The sequence below is a fragment of the Leptodactylus fuscus genome, chromosome 2 (assembly GCF_031893055.1).
Source record: "Leptodactylus fuscus isolate aLepFus1 chromosome 2, aLepFus1.hap2, whole genome shotgun sequence".
NCBI classification, from domain to species: Eukaryota; Metazoa; Chordata; class Amphibia; order Anura; family Leptodactylidae; genus Leptodactylus; species Leptodactylus fuscus.
In genome coordinates, this window is record NC_134266.1 from 252194738 (window position 1) to 252213641 (window position 18904).

The 18904-nt window shown below is 40.8% G+C and overlaps 1 protein-coding gene across 1 annotated transcript in view; it reads right to left on the reverse strand.

The window, feature by feature from the left end:
- The window catches only part of FGF9 (fibroblast growth factor 9), a 40602-nt gene that overhangs the window by 4916 nt on the left and 16782 nt on the right, over nt 1-18904 (reverse strand). The window contains exon 2 of the mRNA XM_075266077.1: nt 6948-7051. Within this exon, the coding sequence (XP_075122178.1) occupies nt 6948-7051 (104 nt within the window). The remainder of the gene's footprint in view (nt 1-6947; nt 7052-18904) is intronic.

Below are 18904 nucleotides of genomic sequence, written 5' to 3' on the forward strand. Positions count from 1 at the left end.
AAAAAAAAAAAAAAAAAAATTTACCCCCTTCCTCCATTAAGTTCATCCATTACAGATTCTAGGGTCGATGTTTTATATGGCTCGCTTTTGGAGTGTGGGGAAAAAATTAGCTACGATATTCCGAAATGAGTGGTGCAACATGACTGGATGGGGAAAAATGATGGTACAATAGGAGACAGAGTGTGTATATATAAAGACTTTGAAGACACTGTCGTGACTGGACCTCTGTTAACCAAAGCAGTACAATGGAGCATATCCCACAGCGCTGTACACAGATCTCCACTAGAGATGAGCGAACAGTAAAACGTTCGATATTCGATATTCGTTTCGAGTAGCCGCTCAATATTCGACTACTCGAATCGAATATCGAATCCTATTATAGTCTATGGGGGGAAAATGCTCATTTCAGGGGTAGGCAACGTTTGATCAAATTACACTTACCCAGTCCACGAGCGAGGGTTGGGCTGTATCCTCCGAGAAGTCTTCTCCGTGCAGCGTCCCCGCTTACAGTCAAAGCGGCCATTTTCTTGTAGCGCGGGCATGTGCAGTTGGCTCTGCACAGGCCCGATGCCTGGCAGAGTGAATTCAGAGCCGGAAGACGTCGCGGGGAAGCTGCACAGAGAAGACTTCTAAAGGTAGGAGACGAACCAGTGTTGATTGGCTGACTGTATAGCATTCGGCCAATCAACGCTGGTTCTGCATCAAACTTTTCCATTCGAATAGCGAGTGGTACTCGATCGAGTACGAGTATTTGAATACCATAGTATTCGATCGAATACCTACTCGCTCATCTCTAATCTCCATCACTTATTTTTCCCTATCCCCCATTACTGTCTGAGCGTAATGACTAATCCTTTTCCACCCTGAACTAGTTCTACAGCTCTAATAATGTCTTGGCTGAGACGGCACCAAAAATCTAATGATAGCAGGCATGCCTCAAAACAATTGGAGACTCAGCGGGATATCATAAGGGACACTAGGGAAACGGCATCCAAAAATCTGAGTCGTGGGTGGGTGCTAGTTATGTGGTTTCCCCATATAATAGAATAGGTTCAACAAAGGTGAAATTGTACATTAAGAGTTTATAGGAGAGTCATCTGCAGCTAAATACAGAAAACCACTCCACAAACCAGAACCAGGAGGCGTAAAATACAGTTACATGCACTGCGAGGTACATTTTAGTTTGCAAGCCCTTTATTCGAACAATGTGTTTTGTGGATTCTGTGGTTGTTGGCAATCTGAAGTTATAAACACATGGGTGGGAAACGAAAAATGTATTTATATACTTTTTTGCATTTTGCAACAAGTAGATCTGTGCCGGCTAACACAATGGAACGTTTAATTTTGTATCCCGGGTCACAATATAGTCATTGTTTAGAATTTGGAACATTGAGGAGATGCTTGAAATTACTAGGCCTCTTCCTAGACTCGAAATATTGACAGATCCCTAATGTCAAATGATTTACCAGTATACCCATTGTTGTCGTATTTCTATGTTTTTGCCAACTTTATGGCTCTAACAATTTGCATCTTATTAGATTTTAGAAAATATAGTACTTTGGTATATGGTATAGCCTCAATATTAGGTTCACTGCATTCACAACTATCAGATAAAGAAGTTCATTAACCTTTTCCCTACACTTATACTTAAAAAAAATTAAAGTGAAAAAAAAATAAAAAAAAGTCCAAAAACTCTTACACTAAGAAATTTGGTCCAAGGTTCAGGAGATTCTAGCTACTTATATGGTGAAAGATTTCCCAAAAACTACTACCTATCCCACAAATATATATGGTCTGCCCACAATCTGCCAGAGTCTTATTACCTAAAGAGAACTTGTCACCAGGTCTGGAATAACATCATATGACAAATCATCTGATCGGTGATGTCACCGAACATCTTTAAGTTTTGTCTATCCAAATCCGTTCAGCCATTACAGTATTACCACCCACTTGGATAATGTACTGTATTAGCCAAGTGGGTGGTAACACTGGTTTCTCTGGGGCGGGATCTTTGTGTGCTGAATGTACTGCCCACTTGGCTAGTAGACCGTAACTTGTATCAGCACTCAAAGGGCTTATATCTTTGGAAAGGCTGAATATATTTTGACAAACAAACCCCCAAAATGTTAAGGGTAACAAATGGATGATCAGATGACAGGTCATTGGGCATTTCAGTCCCGGTGACAGGTCCTCTTTAAGACTACTGAGATACTTGGAGGTACTAAAAATGCCCATATAGCTTCACAATGTATCAGCCACAAACATATATTCCTTTAGACCCCATTTGCTATGATAAGTAGGGAGTCCCATAGAACATACTAGCAGTTATGATACCTAAACCTGGCTAACCCATGTAGAACCATCATTTTTTGGGCTGCACTTGTTATATATATATATATATATATATATATATATATATATATATATATATACACACACTCACCGGCCACTTTATTAGGTACACCTGTCCAACTGCTCATTAACACTTAATTTCTAATCAGCCAATCACATGGCGGCAACTCAGTGCATTTAGGCATGTAGACATGGTCAAGACAATCTCCTGCAGTTCAAACCGAGCATCAGTATGGGGAAGAAAGGTGATTTGAGTGCCTTTGAACGTGGCATGGTTGTTGGTGCCAGAAGGGCTGGTCTGAGTATTTCAGAAACTGCTGATCTACTGGGATTTTCACGCACAACCATCTCTAGGGTTTACAGAGAATGGTCCAAAAAAGAAAAAACATCCAGTGAGCGGCAGTTCTGTGGGCGGAAATGCGTTGTTGATGCCAGAGGTCAGAGGAGAATGGCCAGACTGGTTCGAGCTGATAGAAAGGCAACAGTGACTCAAATAGCCACCCGTTACAACCAAGGTAGCCAGAAGAGCATCTCTGAACGCACAGTACGTCGAACTTTGAGGCAGATGGGCTACAGCAGCAGAAGACCACACCGGGTGCCACTCCTTTCAGCTAAGAACAGGAAACTGAGGCTACAATTTGCACAAGCTCATCGAAATTGGACAATTGAAGATTGGAAAAACGTTGCCTGGTCTGATGAGTCTCGATTTCTGCTGCGACATTCGGATGGTAGGGTCAGAATTTGGCGTCAACAACATGAAAGCATGGATCCATCCTGCCTTGTATCAATGGTTCAGGCTGGTGGTGGTGGTGTCATGGTGTGGGGAATATTTTCTTGGCACTCTTTGGGCCCCTTGGTACCAATTGAGCATCGTTGCACCGCCAAAGCCTACCTGAGTATTGTTGCTGACCATGTCCATCCCTTTATGACCACAATGTACCCAACATCTGATGGCTACTTTCAGCAGGATAATGCGCCATGTCATAAAGCTGGAATCATCTCAGACTGGTTTCTTGAACATGACAATGAGTTCACTGTACTCCAATGGCCTCCACAGTCACCAGATCTCAATCCAATAGAGCATCTTTGGCATGTGGTGGAACGGGAGATTCGCATCATGGATGTGCAGCCGACAAATCTGCGGCAACTGTGTGATGCCATCATGTCAATATGGAGCAAAATCTCTGAGGAATGCTTCCAGCACCTTGTTGAATCTATGCCACGAAGAATTGAGGCAGTTCTGAAGGCAAAAGAGGGTACAACCCGTTACTAGCATGGTGTACCTAATAAAGTGGCCGGTGAGTGTATATATATATATATATATATACACATATACAGTAGTTACATAGTAGATTAGGTTGGATGAAGACATCAGTCCATCAAGTCCAACCTATAACCCTACAATGTTGATCCAGGGGAAGGCAAAGAACCCCATGAGGATTGTCTAGTGAGGTTACGTTCTAAAGGAAACCCCTATCAATATGCCCTATAAGTTGTTTATAGACATTATAGGACCTTTATAAGCGAGGGACACCTGACAACAGCCTTCACATGGCCCATTAGAATTGCTGACCAGTGGTCACACATTCATGTCCCTAGAATGACGGCATAGACTCCAACCACCCCCCCATACTCTCCCCCTCGACTCCAACTCCCCACCACGACCACTTTACTAGCTTTGGCAATGCCAAATATCCATTCGGACATGCCAATAAAGCCTGTTTGATTTGATTTGAGTGGTTGGTGCTCTAGAGGATCTCGTGAGTCTCTGCGTTACATAGGTGGCCATAGTGGAAACCCATGTCAAGAACATGGAGAAAATGCATTGGCTGGATTTAAACACATGAGTTCCATGTTGGAAAGCAGCAAGGTTAACCAACATTATGCTTTGTAAAAAAAAAAATTCCTGATTGCACACCATTAAAATTCCAACCTACACAAAAATGTACCCCTCCTATCCAACATGTGTAAAATACAGGAAATGGGTTTGAGCATTGCAATCATTTCCTCATCATTACCTTCCACACAAGTGTGCTACCTGCACTTTGTAGTAGCCGACACCTCTGTATTGCTCATTGTTGGACAAAGCCATGTTCACACAAGGCATAATGCATGGCAGAATCTCAGTCATCTGTCAAGTACTAACATACAGTAGTTGTGTGAAAGCTACTCTTCTCTAGTGTAAGTTCACACTTACCATTCACACATTTATAGCCTACCATAGACTGAGGTGTAGAAACTTGCTTCATTATCAGGTTTAAGATGGCCGTGCTAAAATGTTAGATGGGACCCCCCACAGGTCAAATGTCATCTGTCAACAAGTCAATGACACCGCAGGGAAAGTGACGCATTACACAGCGCCCTCCTAAATTATACGGTCCATGTAATGGTGGACAAGTTAGATCTTCTACACCAAGATGCTCTTTGTAACCACTCTCTGCCCCGTGCAATGGATGGGTCCCCTAAATGGCAGACCATAGTTCCCCATAATTTTACACCCATTGTTGGATTGTACCCATGTGTGAAATAGATTTGTGTAGGGGATCGCAGATAAATCCTTTGACAAATATACTTGAAATATGAGAAATCTTTAAAGGGATTGTCCGAGATCCAGGCATAATGGATAGGTCACCAGTACCTGATTGGTTCAGATACTCCATATGGACCAGCTGGTCTGCCTGCATTACCCCAGCACCAATGCTACAGTATATGGCTCTGTCCATTGCACTTCCAGTGATATACCATGTAGGCGGGGTTCAGTGTTAGGGATTCAAAGTGCAGGGAGTTAATGGCGGTAAAGACGCTCACCCCGAACACCCTCTAGGGTCATTTGTTGTACAGGAAGGAAGTATCTTTATTATAAGAAACCCACGCAAACATGGGGAGACCATACAAACTGCCTGCACATGTTGCCCTTGGTGGGATTCGAACCCAGGACCCCAGCTTTGCAAGGCAATCCTAACCATTGTGCTGCCTGGTGTGGGTGCTGGACCTACACGGACCAGAGACTGATGAGCTATCCTATGAAGTCTTCATTATTCTTGACTCCAAGACAACCCCATTATGTCACCTTACGTATAGACTCACAGTCTATCTCCGCAGTCCTCGATAGGATTTGGTCAATAACAAGACTGTTTTTCTAAGAAGAACTGATTTTGAAGGTTTAACGCATTATGACCACAGAGGAAGGGTCCACAACCCAAAACACCACTGGAAACAGTAGCTAGCCAAGGTTCTTGCTCTGGTGGGCCTTGCCTGTGTTATCCATGCTGCTATAACACACCGAATTTCCCCATGGTGGAACCATTAAAGGATTATATAACATGGTCAGTAAGCAATCTGAAGGTGCGGCATGTAATACTACAAACCAATGACCATGGAGCTACCTTGACGTCTAATAATGCTGCGCTTAGGAAACAGGATCGGAGGCGATCAGGCGATCACTGTGCCCACTTCAATACAAAATAACATTGAAGCCAATTCCAAAAATGGTTGAAATACTGCGAGATCATGAACGTCTTCGGCTTGAATATTAGAAGGTCTTTCTGTTGCGAAGAGATGCACCCGCAACACACAAGTCTGTCGTCCAATGATATCAGACAGGGTTCCATTGTTTAATTGGCGAGATCTACGGCCTTGTTGGACTATAAATAGTGGTTTCATGGCTATTGAATAGAAGGATGGGTAGAGAGTGCTATGTTGGCAGATCCTATTCTGCAGGCCTGTGTGATCTCTCACGGTGTCCTCTGGCAGAAAGGTTATGTCAGATGTGTATGGCGTAAATGCCCTGTGTTGTTCGGGTTCGAGCCCCCTTACACACTTTGTTTTGAAAGCCCTCAGGTTACTTTATTATGCAAGTTCTGCTTCCCTTTCTGACCAGGCCTTGAGCAGTCTCACCCCTTAGGACATTATCAGGCACATGAATGAAGATCTGTATGCAGAGGAATACCAGCGGGGGACTGACAGGTTTGATTTATGGTGGTCTCCTTACAATGCTGTGTATTCTTGTGCGTTTCAATACATTTTTGAGCACACATCTGACTTTTGTACATCTATCACACATTAACTCATCCAACAGCACAATCTGGTGACAACCACCCCCTTTAATTTAGACATCATTTTGCTTTCAATCTGCCCAAAATGTTCACAGGTCAAGCAAAAAAAAAAAAAGTTTTTTTATTTTTTTTATTTTTTTGCAAAAAAACTTATAAAACCTAACACTTTGAGTTATCACATATCAAGAACTTTTACATTTAGAGGACTTCTGTCTTTTTTGCTTACAGTGAAATTCTCCAAGTGCTTTATTTTAAATGATGATTTAGCATTAACTAATTCTTACAATATTCGTCGCAATAGTGATGGAAATATTAAAAAAATAAATGAAAATTTTTTTAAAAAAATATTATATATATATATATATATATATATATATATATATACATACACATACAATAATATATATATATATATATATATATATATATATATATATATATATATATATATATATATATACACATACATATACACACACCCCAAGGAACATGTGTGACAAATGGCCATATGCATGACTGAAAAATATTTTAAGAACTTACCGACCCATACAGTTCCCCTTTTTCGTTCATTCCTAGGTACAGTCCGCTGTCGACACCTCGAATGCTCACTAGACCCACAGCTATACTTATAAATTCCAGGATTCCTGTAAAACATTGCAATGGACTAGTTATAAAAGGGATTGGTCAATTTAGAAATAATATAACTAAATATACAGAATAAGTAGCGCAGAGAACAATGTTGTGTTGCCCTTAAGAGGTTACAGCAGGGGTAGGGAACGTACGGCTCTCCAGCTGCTGCAAAACTACAACTCCCAGCACGCATACTTGCTCTGATGTTCTTGGACCTCCCATAGAAGTGAATGGAGCATGATGGGAGTTGTAGTTTCACAGCAGCTGGAGAGCCGAAGGTTCCCTACCCCTGGGTTACAGAATGAGGACTCCATAGGCAGTGTAGGTATTGCCTATAGTATCCATAGGTACTGCACTCAGCCTCATTCACTAAGACAAGGTCACAGTTTTGTAAAGAAACCTCATTTTTAATCTCTTTTCCAAAGTTGTAAAAAATTGCTTTTGAAATTTTTTTTTTTTTTTATAATATAATATTATTATTATTATTATTATTTATATATATATATATATATATATATATATATATATATATATATATACACACATATATATATATATATATATATACACACACACACATATATATATACACACATACATACATACATACACACACACATACATACATACATACACTACCAAAAACATCAGGTTAAGGAGTATATTCTCTATACTTGAACACACGTGATCTTCCTTAAATTTCCTCTAGGGTCAAAATATGCCAACATGAGATGACCAGCTATAAAATGAAATAATTCATGTTCCTCTTAATGGCCAACAGATTAACCCAATAGTTTTTGGCCATCCCATTCCACTCATTTCACGATATTCTCTGCCAACAAGATAAGGAAGGAGACAACATAATAAAAATAACAAATTAGAAAAAAATCTTGGTGCTACTAGTGGTTCCATCAGTTTGCTACAGTATATTATAGACCCCAATATGTCACAAGGATTCTCAAAGCACTTCTAAAGGAATGGGCATAATGGTCTAAAGGCGGCATCCCCACATACACAATCATATTTGAATTTGCAGGCGATGAAAAGTTAAACAATTTTGCAAATATTTAAAAAATTTACAGATCTTTAAAGGTTTTTGTCTACCCATCGCTGGTCTTACACAGCCGTAATGATTTTACGGTCTGCAAGTTGCTGATCAGCAACACTAGTTGCTGATCAGCAACATAGACACCACAGATGTCCGTGTCCTGCCGCACTCGCCCATAGAGTTCAATGGGCGAGTCTGTGCAGTGCCGTGATTCACGGCCATTACGGCATGTTCTATAAATTGCGGACCACGGTTGCGGGCCAGCCACACCACAGATAAAATATCCGGTAGTGTAAGAGGCCGCATTGAATATAATGTGTCCGCAAATGGTCTGCAATTGAAAATACTCAATTGCGGATCATTTGCGGACTTACATTACAGTCGTGTAAGACCAGCCTTAGAGGTGACATCTGTTATTTTGATCGGTTACCAATGGAGAATACCATGAATGCAGGAACTTTCTATGGTCTGGCACTTGTCAGGACCCCAGCCATGATGTCCTTAAAGGCGTTGCAACATTTTTAATTACTTATATTTGCAAATATTTTCCAAATTTAAACATGGCTATATTCATAGGAAAACCCCTTTAAATTGTATCATCCGTATGAGATTTTATTTAATCCATGTTACATTACATATTAGCCGAGTCTTGAATCTGAAGGACAAGTATGGCAGAGTTCTTCCTCAGTTTCTCTGCTCTTAAATAACCATTAGTCATATAACCATCTTCTTTCTATCTCAATTGTCCATTGCCCTTTTCAGCCTAGATCACGAGAGCCATAAAACTGCTTCCTCTGTCACCTAATGTCCATCAGGCGGCCTTTGTGGTGTAAAGCAGCCACGTCACAGTCTCATCCATAGTCACTGCTGTCGTCTCCCACTGGCCAATGTTTGTCCCAACCCTGAATCTTTAAGATTGTCTGATCACTGTTTTCAGGGAACATCTTATACAGGTGAAGGAGGGATGGCGAATGAAATGGGACAAGATGATGGTACAAAGAGAGAAAATAAAATAAATTAAAAAAAAAAAAAAAAATTATATATATACACACACTTAGATAGATAGATAGATAGATAGATAGAAGATAGCAGAAGCGGTACAATAAAATACCGTAAGAAAAATTATGTAATAAATATACTAGAAAAAACATAAATGTTCACTTAATTTATAATAAAATAATATGCACTGAATAGACCATAAAATAAGAAAACATGCAATACCATGCAGTAAATGTACAATAAAATAAACGACAACTTCTGAGACGAGATTAATTTTAACCATTAGCAACCTAGTAAAAAGTTGACCCTGTATTCTGAATTCCATGCTATATATGTTATAACCAGGAGTTAATTCCTCCCAAGACACTATCAGAATGATGCATTGCAGATAGCAGGCTAGTGTCACAGTCATAAAACCAGCGGCACACTGCACCCATCCCTGAAATCCCTCCTTACATCATGTTGTGACTGTGCAGTAAAAACGCTTCTATTTTTAATCCCAGTGAATTAGCACATAATACATTAATACAATGGAATTCATTTTATGTCTGAGGTTTGGAAATCCAAGGAAGGCATCCTGACCCTCCCCATAGTAAAAGAGACAACAAGTCCCAGCATGGATAACCCTCCCCCCAAAAAAATAAATAAATAAATAGGAAATTAAAAATTTAGAAAAAATAAATGTCTTTAACCATGTGGGCAGGTTTGCAAGATGTACAGTCGTATTAAAAATCCTTATACTGACCATCATCTCATTTTTCCAGATATAAAGATATGTGCAGACTGCAAAAATCTCTTGGGGGTTTCTTTGTAAGGTCCATTCAACAAATTGTAATATTATTATTATTGTTTATTTATATAGCACCATTAATTCCATGGTGCTGTACATTATTATATTAATTCCATGGTGCTGTACATTATTATATTAATTCCATGGTGCTGTACATTATTATATTAATTCCATGGTGCTTTACATTATTATATTAATTCCAAGGTGCTTTACATTTTAGGGTTTAGATACAGTACACAAACAATACAAACAGATAATACTAACAATGACCGACTGGCACAGTGGGGTAGAGGGCCCTGCCAGCGAGGGCTTACAATCTATGGGGGAAGGGGGACAGAGACAGAAGGAGAGGGGGAGACTGTACAGATGGCGGTGCGGTGATAGTGTTATTGGAGGTTGTAGGCCTTCCTGAATAGGTGAGTCTTCAGGGCCTTCTTGAAGCTTGTGATTGTGGGGGTCAGTCTTATGTGTCTTGGTAAGGAGTTCCAGAATATGGGGGATGCACAGGAGAAATCTTGGAGACGGTTGTGTGAGGAGGGGATGAGAGAAGAGCGGAGTAGGAGGTCATTGGAGGATCTGAGGTTACGTGTGGGCAGGTAGCGGGAGATGAGGTCAGAGATATATGGAGGGGACAGGTTGTGGATGGCTTTCTATGTCAGCGTTAGGAACTTGAACTCTATTCGCTGGGCAACGGACTACCAGTGAAGGGATCGGCCGAGCAGCAGATGAAGAACGGGGAGGGCGGGGAGGGAGAGGTGTATTAAGTGATCGGCATCATTTAAGGTAGACTGGAGGGGAATGAGAGTATTTGCAGGTAAGCCATGGAGAAGGGTGTTATGGCAGTCTGAGGGCCCGTTAACACAGAGTAAACGCGCATGTATTTTGGCAAAATACATGTGTAAAAATAAGACTCCCATTGACTTCAATTACTTTTTTTTTTTTTACACGTGTAAAAAAACATTTCAAAATACACGTGTAAAATGTCATTGAAGTCAATGGGAGTCTTATTTTTACACGTGTATTTTGCCAAAATACATGCGCGTTTACTCCGTGTGAACGGGCCCTAATAATATAGTAATATAAACTTCAGGTTATGACTGGTACAAAATTCCCATAGTTGTATAGGATGGTTCGCTATTCGGAGGACTTGGCACAAAAAGTGCAAAGAACAATGTGGTGGTGTCAGCAGCTTACCCCAATGGTAAGAGCCGGAATCTACTACATTTTAGAAATTGACCCCATAGAGATGCTTGCAAGAAAAAGCTACAAGATTGTGGATTCACCAGTGGATAAAACTCTACCAAACCCACAAGCTTTACTCTGTCACGTCCTTCTCTCCTCCAGGTTAAGAGACTTATCGACTTATCACCCATCTAGAGACCAGATGGTAAGTACATGATTGTTGGGAGTCCCACTAATAAAATGGAGGCTCCTCAATTCAATAGATAGGCGGTTGTGCTTACACACTGCGGCAAAGTCATTGGGACTGAACACTGAACACTGTACCCTAGTATCTCATAGAGGTTTAACAGATCAGAGGTGTGACCATCACTAAAGTCAAACTGGGGAGGTGGATGCCCTGTATTTGTGACTTGTGGAGGTCTGAGCAGTGGGACCCCAGCAATCATTCCACAACTGTGGAGTCAATGGGCCAAACACTGACTCCAACTGTTCTATATTTCCACAGCCCAACTCTTAGTCCTTCTCCATCATAAAAAGCTAGAGGCTGTGGTCAGAGAGAAGCAGTGGAGTTCCTATAAATCATGATAAAAGTTAAGGATTGTATTCCAAACTATCTAGCATCCTATTCATCTAATTACACAATATTGATAATTGTATCATATAATTGCTTTCAGACTCAGACTCCACTCAAAAGTGGTCCCAACGCCAACTCTGTGACTCTAATCCACAGCCCTGGATCATTGACTTATCACTTGTCCTGTGGGCTACACCATTGACAATACCTGCCTATTTCTGGGAGCCAACGACTTAATGTGTGTGGTAGCATCTCAACTCTTCTCCGACATCAGAGTTTGACCCATTGGGCCAAATCTCAGGGGAGATAAAGGCCACCAGAACAGTGGCTCACTGGTTTACATTAAGGACACATGCATCCTCAGCCAAGGTTAGCTACATTTGTTGGAGGAAGAATAAAAGCTTGACCAATAGTGAGCCTGGATATCTCAAAAAACGTAAAATTAAAATCCGAAACACAAAGCTCTAAAAATAAACAAGTACTGAGTAATTGACAAGATGGACGATGCACCGATAAGCCCACAATCAAATCCCAATTACAGTGGAAGTCACAGGAGACCCCTCCTCTTGTACAGACAGGGTCTACACAAACATCCTATTCTTCATTCAGTATACTGGGGTAGCCTGCAGCCAGTATCACCGTACAATGATTGCGACATATGCAAAGGAAACGCACAACTGGGGCATGTTACATGTGTGAAGTGTGGCAAATGTATTGACACAACTTGACCCTATTTGCCAAGAGCAATTTTAAAATCTGACTACACAACACTTCAGAATCCTCCATTGTCAACACTTCACCTTTCATTCCTGTCGTCTCATAAATGATTCATGGGCTTTGCACATTTTATCTAAGAGCCTGAGACGCATCTGAGCAGCGCGCTCTGTGATTCCAGCTCCGTGCACACAGGCTTCACATCTATTTTATCAGCCCCGATTGGATATAGTGTGTCAAGGCTTTCTGCACTTCAAGTGTCTGACACCTCAGAGCAGCCACCCCATGTCAATGCACATCGCCAACCCCGGAACGAAATATACTCATAGCTGGAAAAAAATTAGATTGGTAAAACTCTACCCGAAACAGAAAATCCACCCCGCACTGTATGGCGGCATTATCTGCCGACAATTTATAGCAGCTGATGAATATTTCATATGGGAGACTTCGCAACGCAGGAAGTAGAATATACATGACTTGTATTACAGGGTTCACTACTAGAAAGTTCTAATAAAAGTTACAAGATGACAGATTATTCCTCGTCCTTCAGTAGAAATGTATTTATAACTAGAGCGCGTGAGGATTCTGCCGGCGCAAGCATCTACTACTTCCCCAAATCGTACCGCAGTGGTAAAAACTGAACACAGGGATGGCCAGATCATGTATAAACTGGCCCTCGTTCTAAAGGTATAGACACAATGTAAAGCAGGGGTAGGGAACGTACGGCTCTCCAGCTGTTGCAAAACTACAATTCCCAGCATGCATACTTGCTCTGCTGTTCTTCGAACTCCCATGGAAGTGAATGGAGCATGATGGGAGTTGTAGTTTCACAGCAGCTGGAGAGCCGAAGGTTACCTAACCCTGATGTAAAGTCATCCAAACCCATTAATTTTGGCTGGACTACCTAACTATCTTAGGCCCGGTTCACATCTGCGTTTGGGCCATTCGTTCCCCTCTCCGCATGAAAAATTCGGATACAACACGCACCCCATTATAGTCTATGGGGTCTGCGGGTTTCCTAAGGTAACAGCTTTTTGTGCAGATTAGGTTTCAGTTCGGGGGTCCCCAAGTGGTCTCCCCGAACGGAAACCCATGCACAGATGTGGACCAGACCTTAAGTGGGGGGTCATGCCAACACTCCAAAAATGGATAACCTTGAGGGAAAGAAGAATCAGGCATGTTGAATTTCAATATATTGGCGTCCTGCTCTTACGTGTAAGGGCTTATTCCTCTTTCTCCACCGAAAACACATGTACACATAGCCAAATCCAGCATGCTTGCGTATGACCCAGGGGGATCGGAAGTAGGATAGGTATGGAAGGTTTATGTTGGTCTTAAATGGACTCTACCACCAGAACCCAACCAGGAGATCGATTGATCCAGGTGAGCCTAAACCGATAGTGATGTCCCCTTGTGAATAGGTTTATCCCTTACCATGATATTACTCTCAATAAGCAAATAAGTACTTTGGAGAAAAGCGGGCGTTGACGTTAACCGCTTAGGCCCCACCCTCATTGCTCCAAAGAGAGGATTTACATATTGACCAAAACAGTGATATCTCAGCAACGGAGGCAGCGATTCCCAAGGGGAAAAACACGGTTGGATTCAGCTGACTCTCACCTACCTGTCATCAGAACCCAGCCCCGCAGATAGACCCCCCCTATACGTAACCCATACAACAAGCAGACAAGCATCACCTGCAGAATCGACCAAGGGGATTCTCTAATGACAGACACCTGTATAATATTGGTGAAGTGTGTTTAGCTTACAATCCAATTCCCGAAAATAATCGGTTGTTTTAGTTCTCAAAATCTAGATTTCCAGCCAGGATAGTATATTTGGGACTTCATGTTTAGTTTAATTGACCTATCTAAGGTCAACACGAACAAGCAAATTTTCAAGGCTCACTATGAAAGTAGAATTTGGCGTATTCGCAGTAATACACGTATAGGCGAACTCTCCGGCGCTCTCTGTATTCCTGATGTGCTGTGATGTCTCAGCTTTGCCCTTTACCATCGAGCAATGTGAAGCTTTACCGTGCCTACAAATGAAACATTCACTTTTTAGTAGAAGGTGAAGCAGATTTTTGAGGATTTGTCAATTGATATTCCTTTGTTTAGGAAGCGGCCTATCTGTCCGGCGCTTGCGGCTGCTTGCATTCATGTGTTACAATAAAATAACTCACTTCCATATTACTGGGTCCACTGTCTCCCGAGCCTCATAAAAAAGCACTTACATGGATTTTTGCACAATTAATTTTGAATCTCTTACAAAATAGACTATGCACTAATCGATAGCAGCCATGTGCTGCATAAATCTAATAAAGCAGGGGTTAAATCCCCCGGGAACTACATGTGCAGCTCAAAAACAAAGCAGGGATGAAATAGAGGGATGCATTCCTCAAATTGGTCTATGCATTATTCAAGGTACACACATGGTCCGTGCTTAGCCTGCCGTGTCCAGAGAGCAGGGCTTTTAATTCGAGACTTACAAAAAATAAAAATTATTATTATATTATTATTAATACAAATGTATATATATATATATATATATATATATATATATATATATTACATTTTTATTTGCATTATATTTAACTGTAGGTAATATTATTTAATATATATTTTATTAATTTGGCATTATTGGTGTTAAATCTGACCTATTGATTCTTTAAAAGGTCCCGGTATACCAGGAAGGAATTCAGACATAAAACGAATGATAACTTTTGTTATCTGTATTTACGTTTTTCTTTCTTAAAGAAGGGTCCATTTCGGGATGATGTTATTTACGTCATATGGCAATTTTTTATTTTTTTCTGATTTTGGAAACCCCAAAAAATTTACGATTGCTGTTTTATTTCTATTTGATACATTTATATTACAAAAATAAATGTAATGACACCATTTTGCTGGTTTCCCTTGAACAAAATTCCATCGTAAATTTGTGATTTATAGTAAATTATCATCATCTACATTCTGCATTTAACCTTAAATTAAGAATTTTGATAATTTTTTTCTTCCTATTTTTTTTTCTTGATTTTAAAGTTTCTCTAATTCTGTATTATTAAATTAATTATGATCCTTATCATTTATTACTTTGTCTGTTACATCATGGCATGTCTGAGAAGCATAGGCCCAAACCATGGTTCATGTATGTCAAATTTATTTTGATAATAACTTAATTAATGTAATTAAATAATTTAATCAATTAATTTTTTTTAATGGGAATCCTTGACCAAATCAAGACTAAGGGCGGCTTCACACCAGCACCCGATCTCTGTTCTCAGGTTTCTGTCTGCAGAAGACGGAAAACTGTCAGACTGTGTCCGGCCGTGAGCACCGGGGGAGTGTTTTCATCTCTCCACAGCTAAACCGTGTCTTTTAAAAAACGGACACAAAGTCCTGCATGTCCGACTTTGTGTCCGGTTAAAAAAAAAAAGTTTTGCATCGGAGAGCACAAAACGCTCACGGCCGGACATTTTCCAAACCCATTCATTTGAATGGGTTTGAAAAATGTCTGCAGGTTTCCGTCTCCTGTCCAGTTTCGGGCAGGAAACGGAAACCTGCATAACAGAGGCCGGGGCGCAGATGTGAACAAGCCCGAACCTTGACTAGACTTATTATTATTATTGATGTATTATAAGAAGAACCATTTGATGAGTAAAGACAATTCTCAATGGCTAACCCTAGTGATGGATACTATTATAGGAGTCACGAACAAGTTCTTGAGAAAGCTATCCTGAAGCCCTGAAGACTCGATGAAGCCTATTGGTATTGTGAAGAAATCCTATTTCAGTTCCTTAGAACCTGGCTACGCGTCCCCCAGAAGACTTCAGGAGTTGTCACATTTACAGGAGCCATGGGATGGCCATTGGAGTCCTTAGGATAGGAAAACAAAAAATTGTATTGGCTCCTCTAAAGTAAAGAAATTGGAAACTACTTTATCATCGACGACACCTAAGAGGAAGATTTTTCATTTAATTTATTTAAAGATTTTATATAGTTTTTATATTTTAAATGGATATTAAATGGAATTAAACAATAATAAATAAACTAGGCCGGCACCGTCCATCTATTTATCTACTGCAAGGCAAAGGCATATGAAATTCTTCATCCATTTACCAATGTTTCACAAGTAACTGATTTTCTGGCCTTTCCTTTGCCTCCTGTTGTCCTTTTGTTCCTCGATTTGTGCTGCCTGTGGACCACACACTGCTCTCCAAATGTCTCACAAATAATGGAATCCATACGGGCCGAGGCAGGGAGAGGATCGCTTCTCTGCTTAGTATGACTCGCTCATGCAAATATCTTCAATATGTTATCCCTGGATAACGCCGCATGTCACTTTCACTTTTCTTTACAAGCCGTACCAACCCATTGTTAACCTGTTTGGGAGCGAAGACTGCAGATGCTTATCTATATACACAATGCCCGGGCCTTCTCAGTACCTGGAGTGCTTGGCTAAGCTGCTACGCAACACACCGCGTTGTTAAAAGCGAAACGCCGCCATCTGAACCAAAGAGTATTGGAAAACTGCATAAATAGAAAATTCTGTGACAATATGAGCCTTTCTATGTAACTATACGAAATGTCGCACTTACCAAGAGCACTTTAGGAGTTTCTTTTAACGCCCAGGGCCCACATCTATGCTACTTGTAATACTGGATCCTCATAGGAGGGGCCTATAGAAAGGTCCCCTCATGTTGACCATTATGTCTGATGAGTAGGCAGCAGGGTATAAAGCAGATTAATATATAGTTTAGGGATAAAGATTCAGTAGAACATTTTATTCATTGGAGTCTCTGCTCTTTCTGTGCTTAGGTGTCCAGTGGGCGGTCCTACTTAGTGATCTACAGTTTACCGGACTGCCCACTGGACTCTTAAGCTATGAGCAAGGACTTACAAATCTATATATCAATTGTCTCCTGAATTATAAAATGCTGGAACCCCAAAGAAAAGCAAGTACAACGTGACATTTCCCTTTAAGGGACCCTTAGAAACAAGGACCCATTAACTAACTGCTCAGTGATAAGCCTCAGTACAGCTCTAGCACAAGTTGTCACCCATCTTTGCCAAAATCTCATAGGACATACATATATAGCTGCAGCCATCTACTTGTGCTTCAACCACAGGCCACTGTATGATCGGCCACTCCCAAGTTATCAGGATTGGCCTTAGCTGTAGATATACTAGTAGGTATGGTTAGGTATATGAAACAATTAGGACTGTAGACACCTTTATTAGGTCAATCCAATTATAGCAAAAGTAATGGTTCAACATAAGTTCTAAACTCTGCAATTTCCAATCTGGCCACTTAGCTTAATTATAGATGGATACCAGCCAATCCTGTAGGGTTTTTCGCTGCAGTGGTCACCTTATTCAGACAGGATTGCAATGTATATCTCAATTGGAGCATAGCTAGATCGGATCACCCACAGATCGGAGCTCTAGTCTATTATCTGGTTCTGGTGAAAATCTGACCTCTGGGAGCCACAGCAGTTGCTGGCAAAGCCCTATGCCTGGTATCCATCACTATTTTTAAAGTCCCATTATAGCCAAAGGCAAAGTACAGCCATCTCATTCTAGCGACTGGTGGGGTCCACTATTCGGACATTGATGAGTATTTAGTGAGATAACCGCTTTAAGCATAGTCTCTTTACACTACTTGCAATATTGTAGTAGCTTGGCCAAGGCACCACCAATTCCCATTAGCATGCAGACAAGAGACCATCTTAAAGGAGTTCTCCAAGACGTCAGAATAACGAATGGGGCAGACACTCATCTTCTGTGGTCCACTTCTGGCTCCAGTCAGTGTGCAAACAATCAGTCGATCAATAGGGTGGTGGCCCAGACATATACTATACAGTATACTGATGACCTATCCTAAGGATCGCTCATTAATTTGAAGCCGTAATATCGTTACAAGTTATTTGAATCATAAAAGATTCTTTTACCAAGCCACATACAGTAATTTTAGGCTGGTGTGGGAAAATGCTGCAAAGTCCGAATGCTTTCAGAAATATGAATATTCATAGTCATAGAGTTGTCAAAGGAAGAAAAGAGCAATCTAAATCCCAGCAATTGGTATGACCACTCTTTGCCTCCCATCAGGTACCCTTAGCATTTGTGAAGGAGCTCGGCAGAGACATTGGAGATCTAAGCCCAGATCTTCTGCAGATGTAGGCTTGCTCCAATCCGTCTAACTCTTCATGTCATCCAAGACAGACTGGATGATGTTGAGATCAGGGCTCTGCGGCGCCGTATCTTTACTTCTAGAACTCCTTGGCCAAAGGGTAGACACAGCAAGTATTGGTGGGATTTAGATTTCGCTTTTCTTCATTCACTTCATTTTGTTAATTGACAGAAATAACTCATTAACCCTTCTGTGTCTGAGAGCATTCTTACCATTCAGCACTTTTGTATAGTCCAGATATTTTGGCACCAACACACACTCATCGTACTATCATTAAATATAAATCTGCTGCCATATCATTGCTCGTAAAGGAAGTAATCCAAGTAGCAGATACCGTATATAATGAGGAATCGCTTGGCCTTCCATCA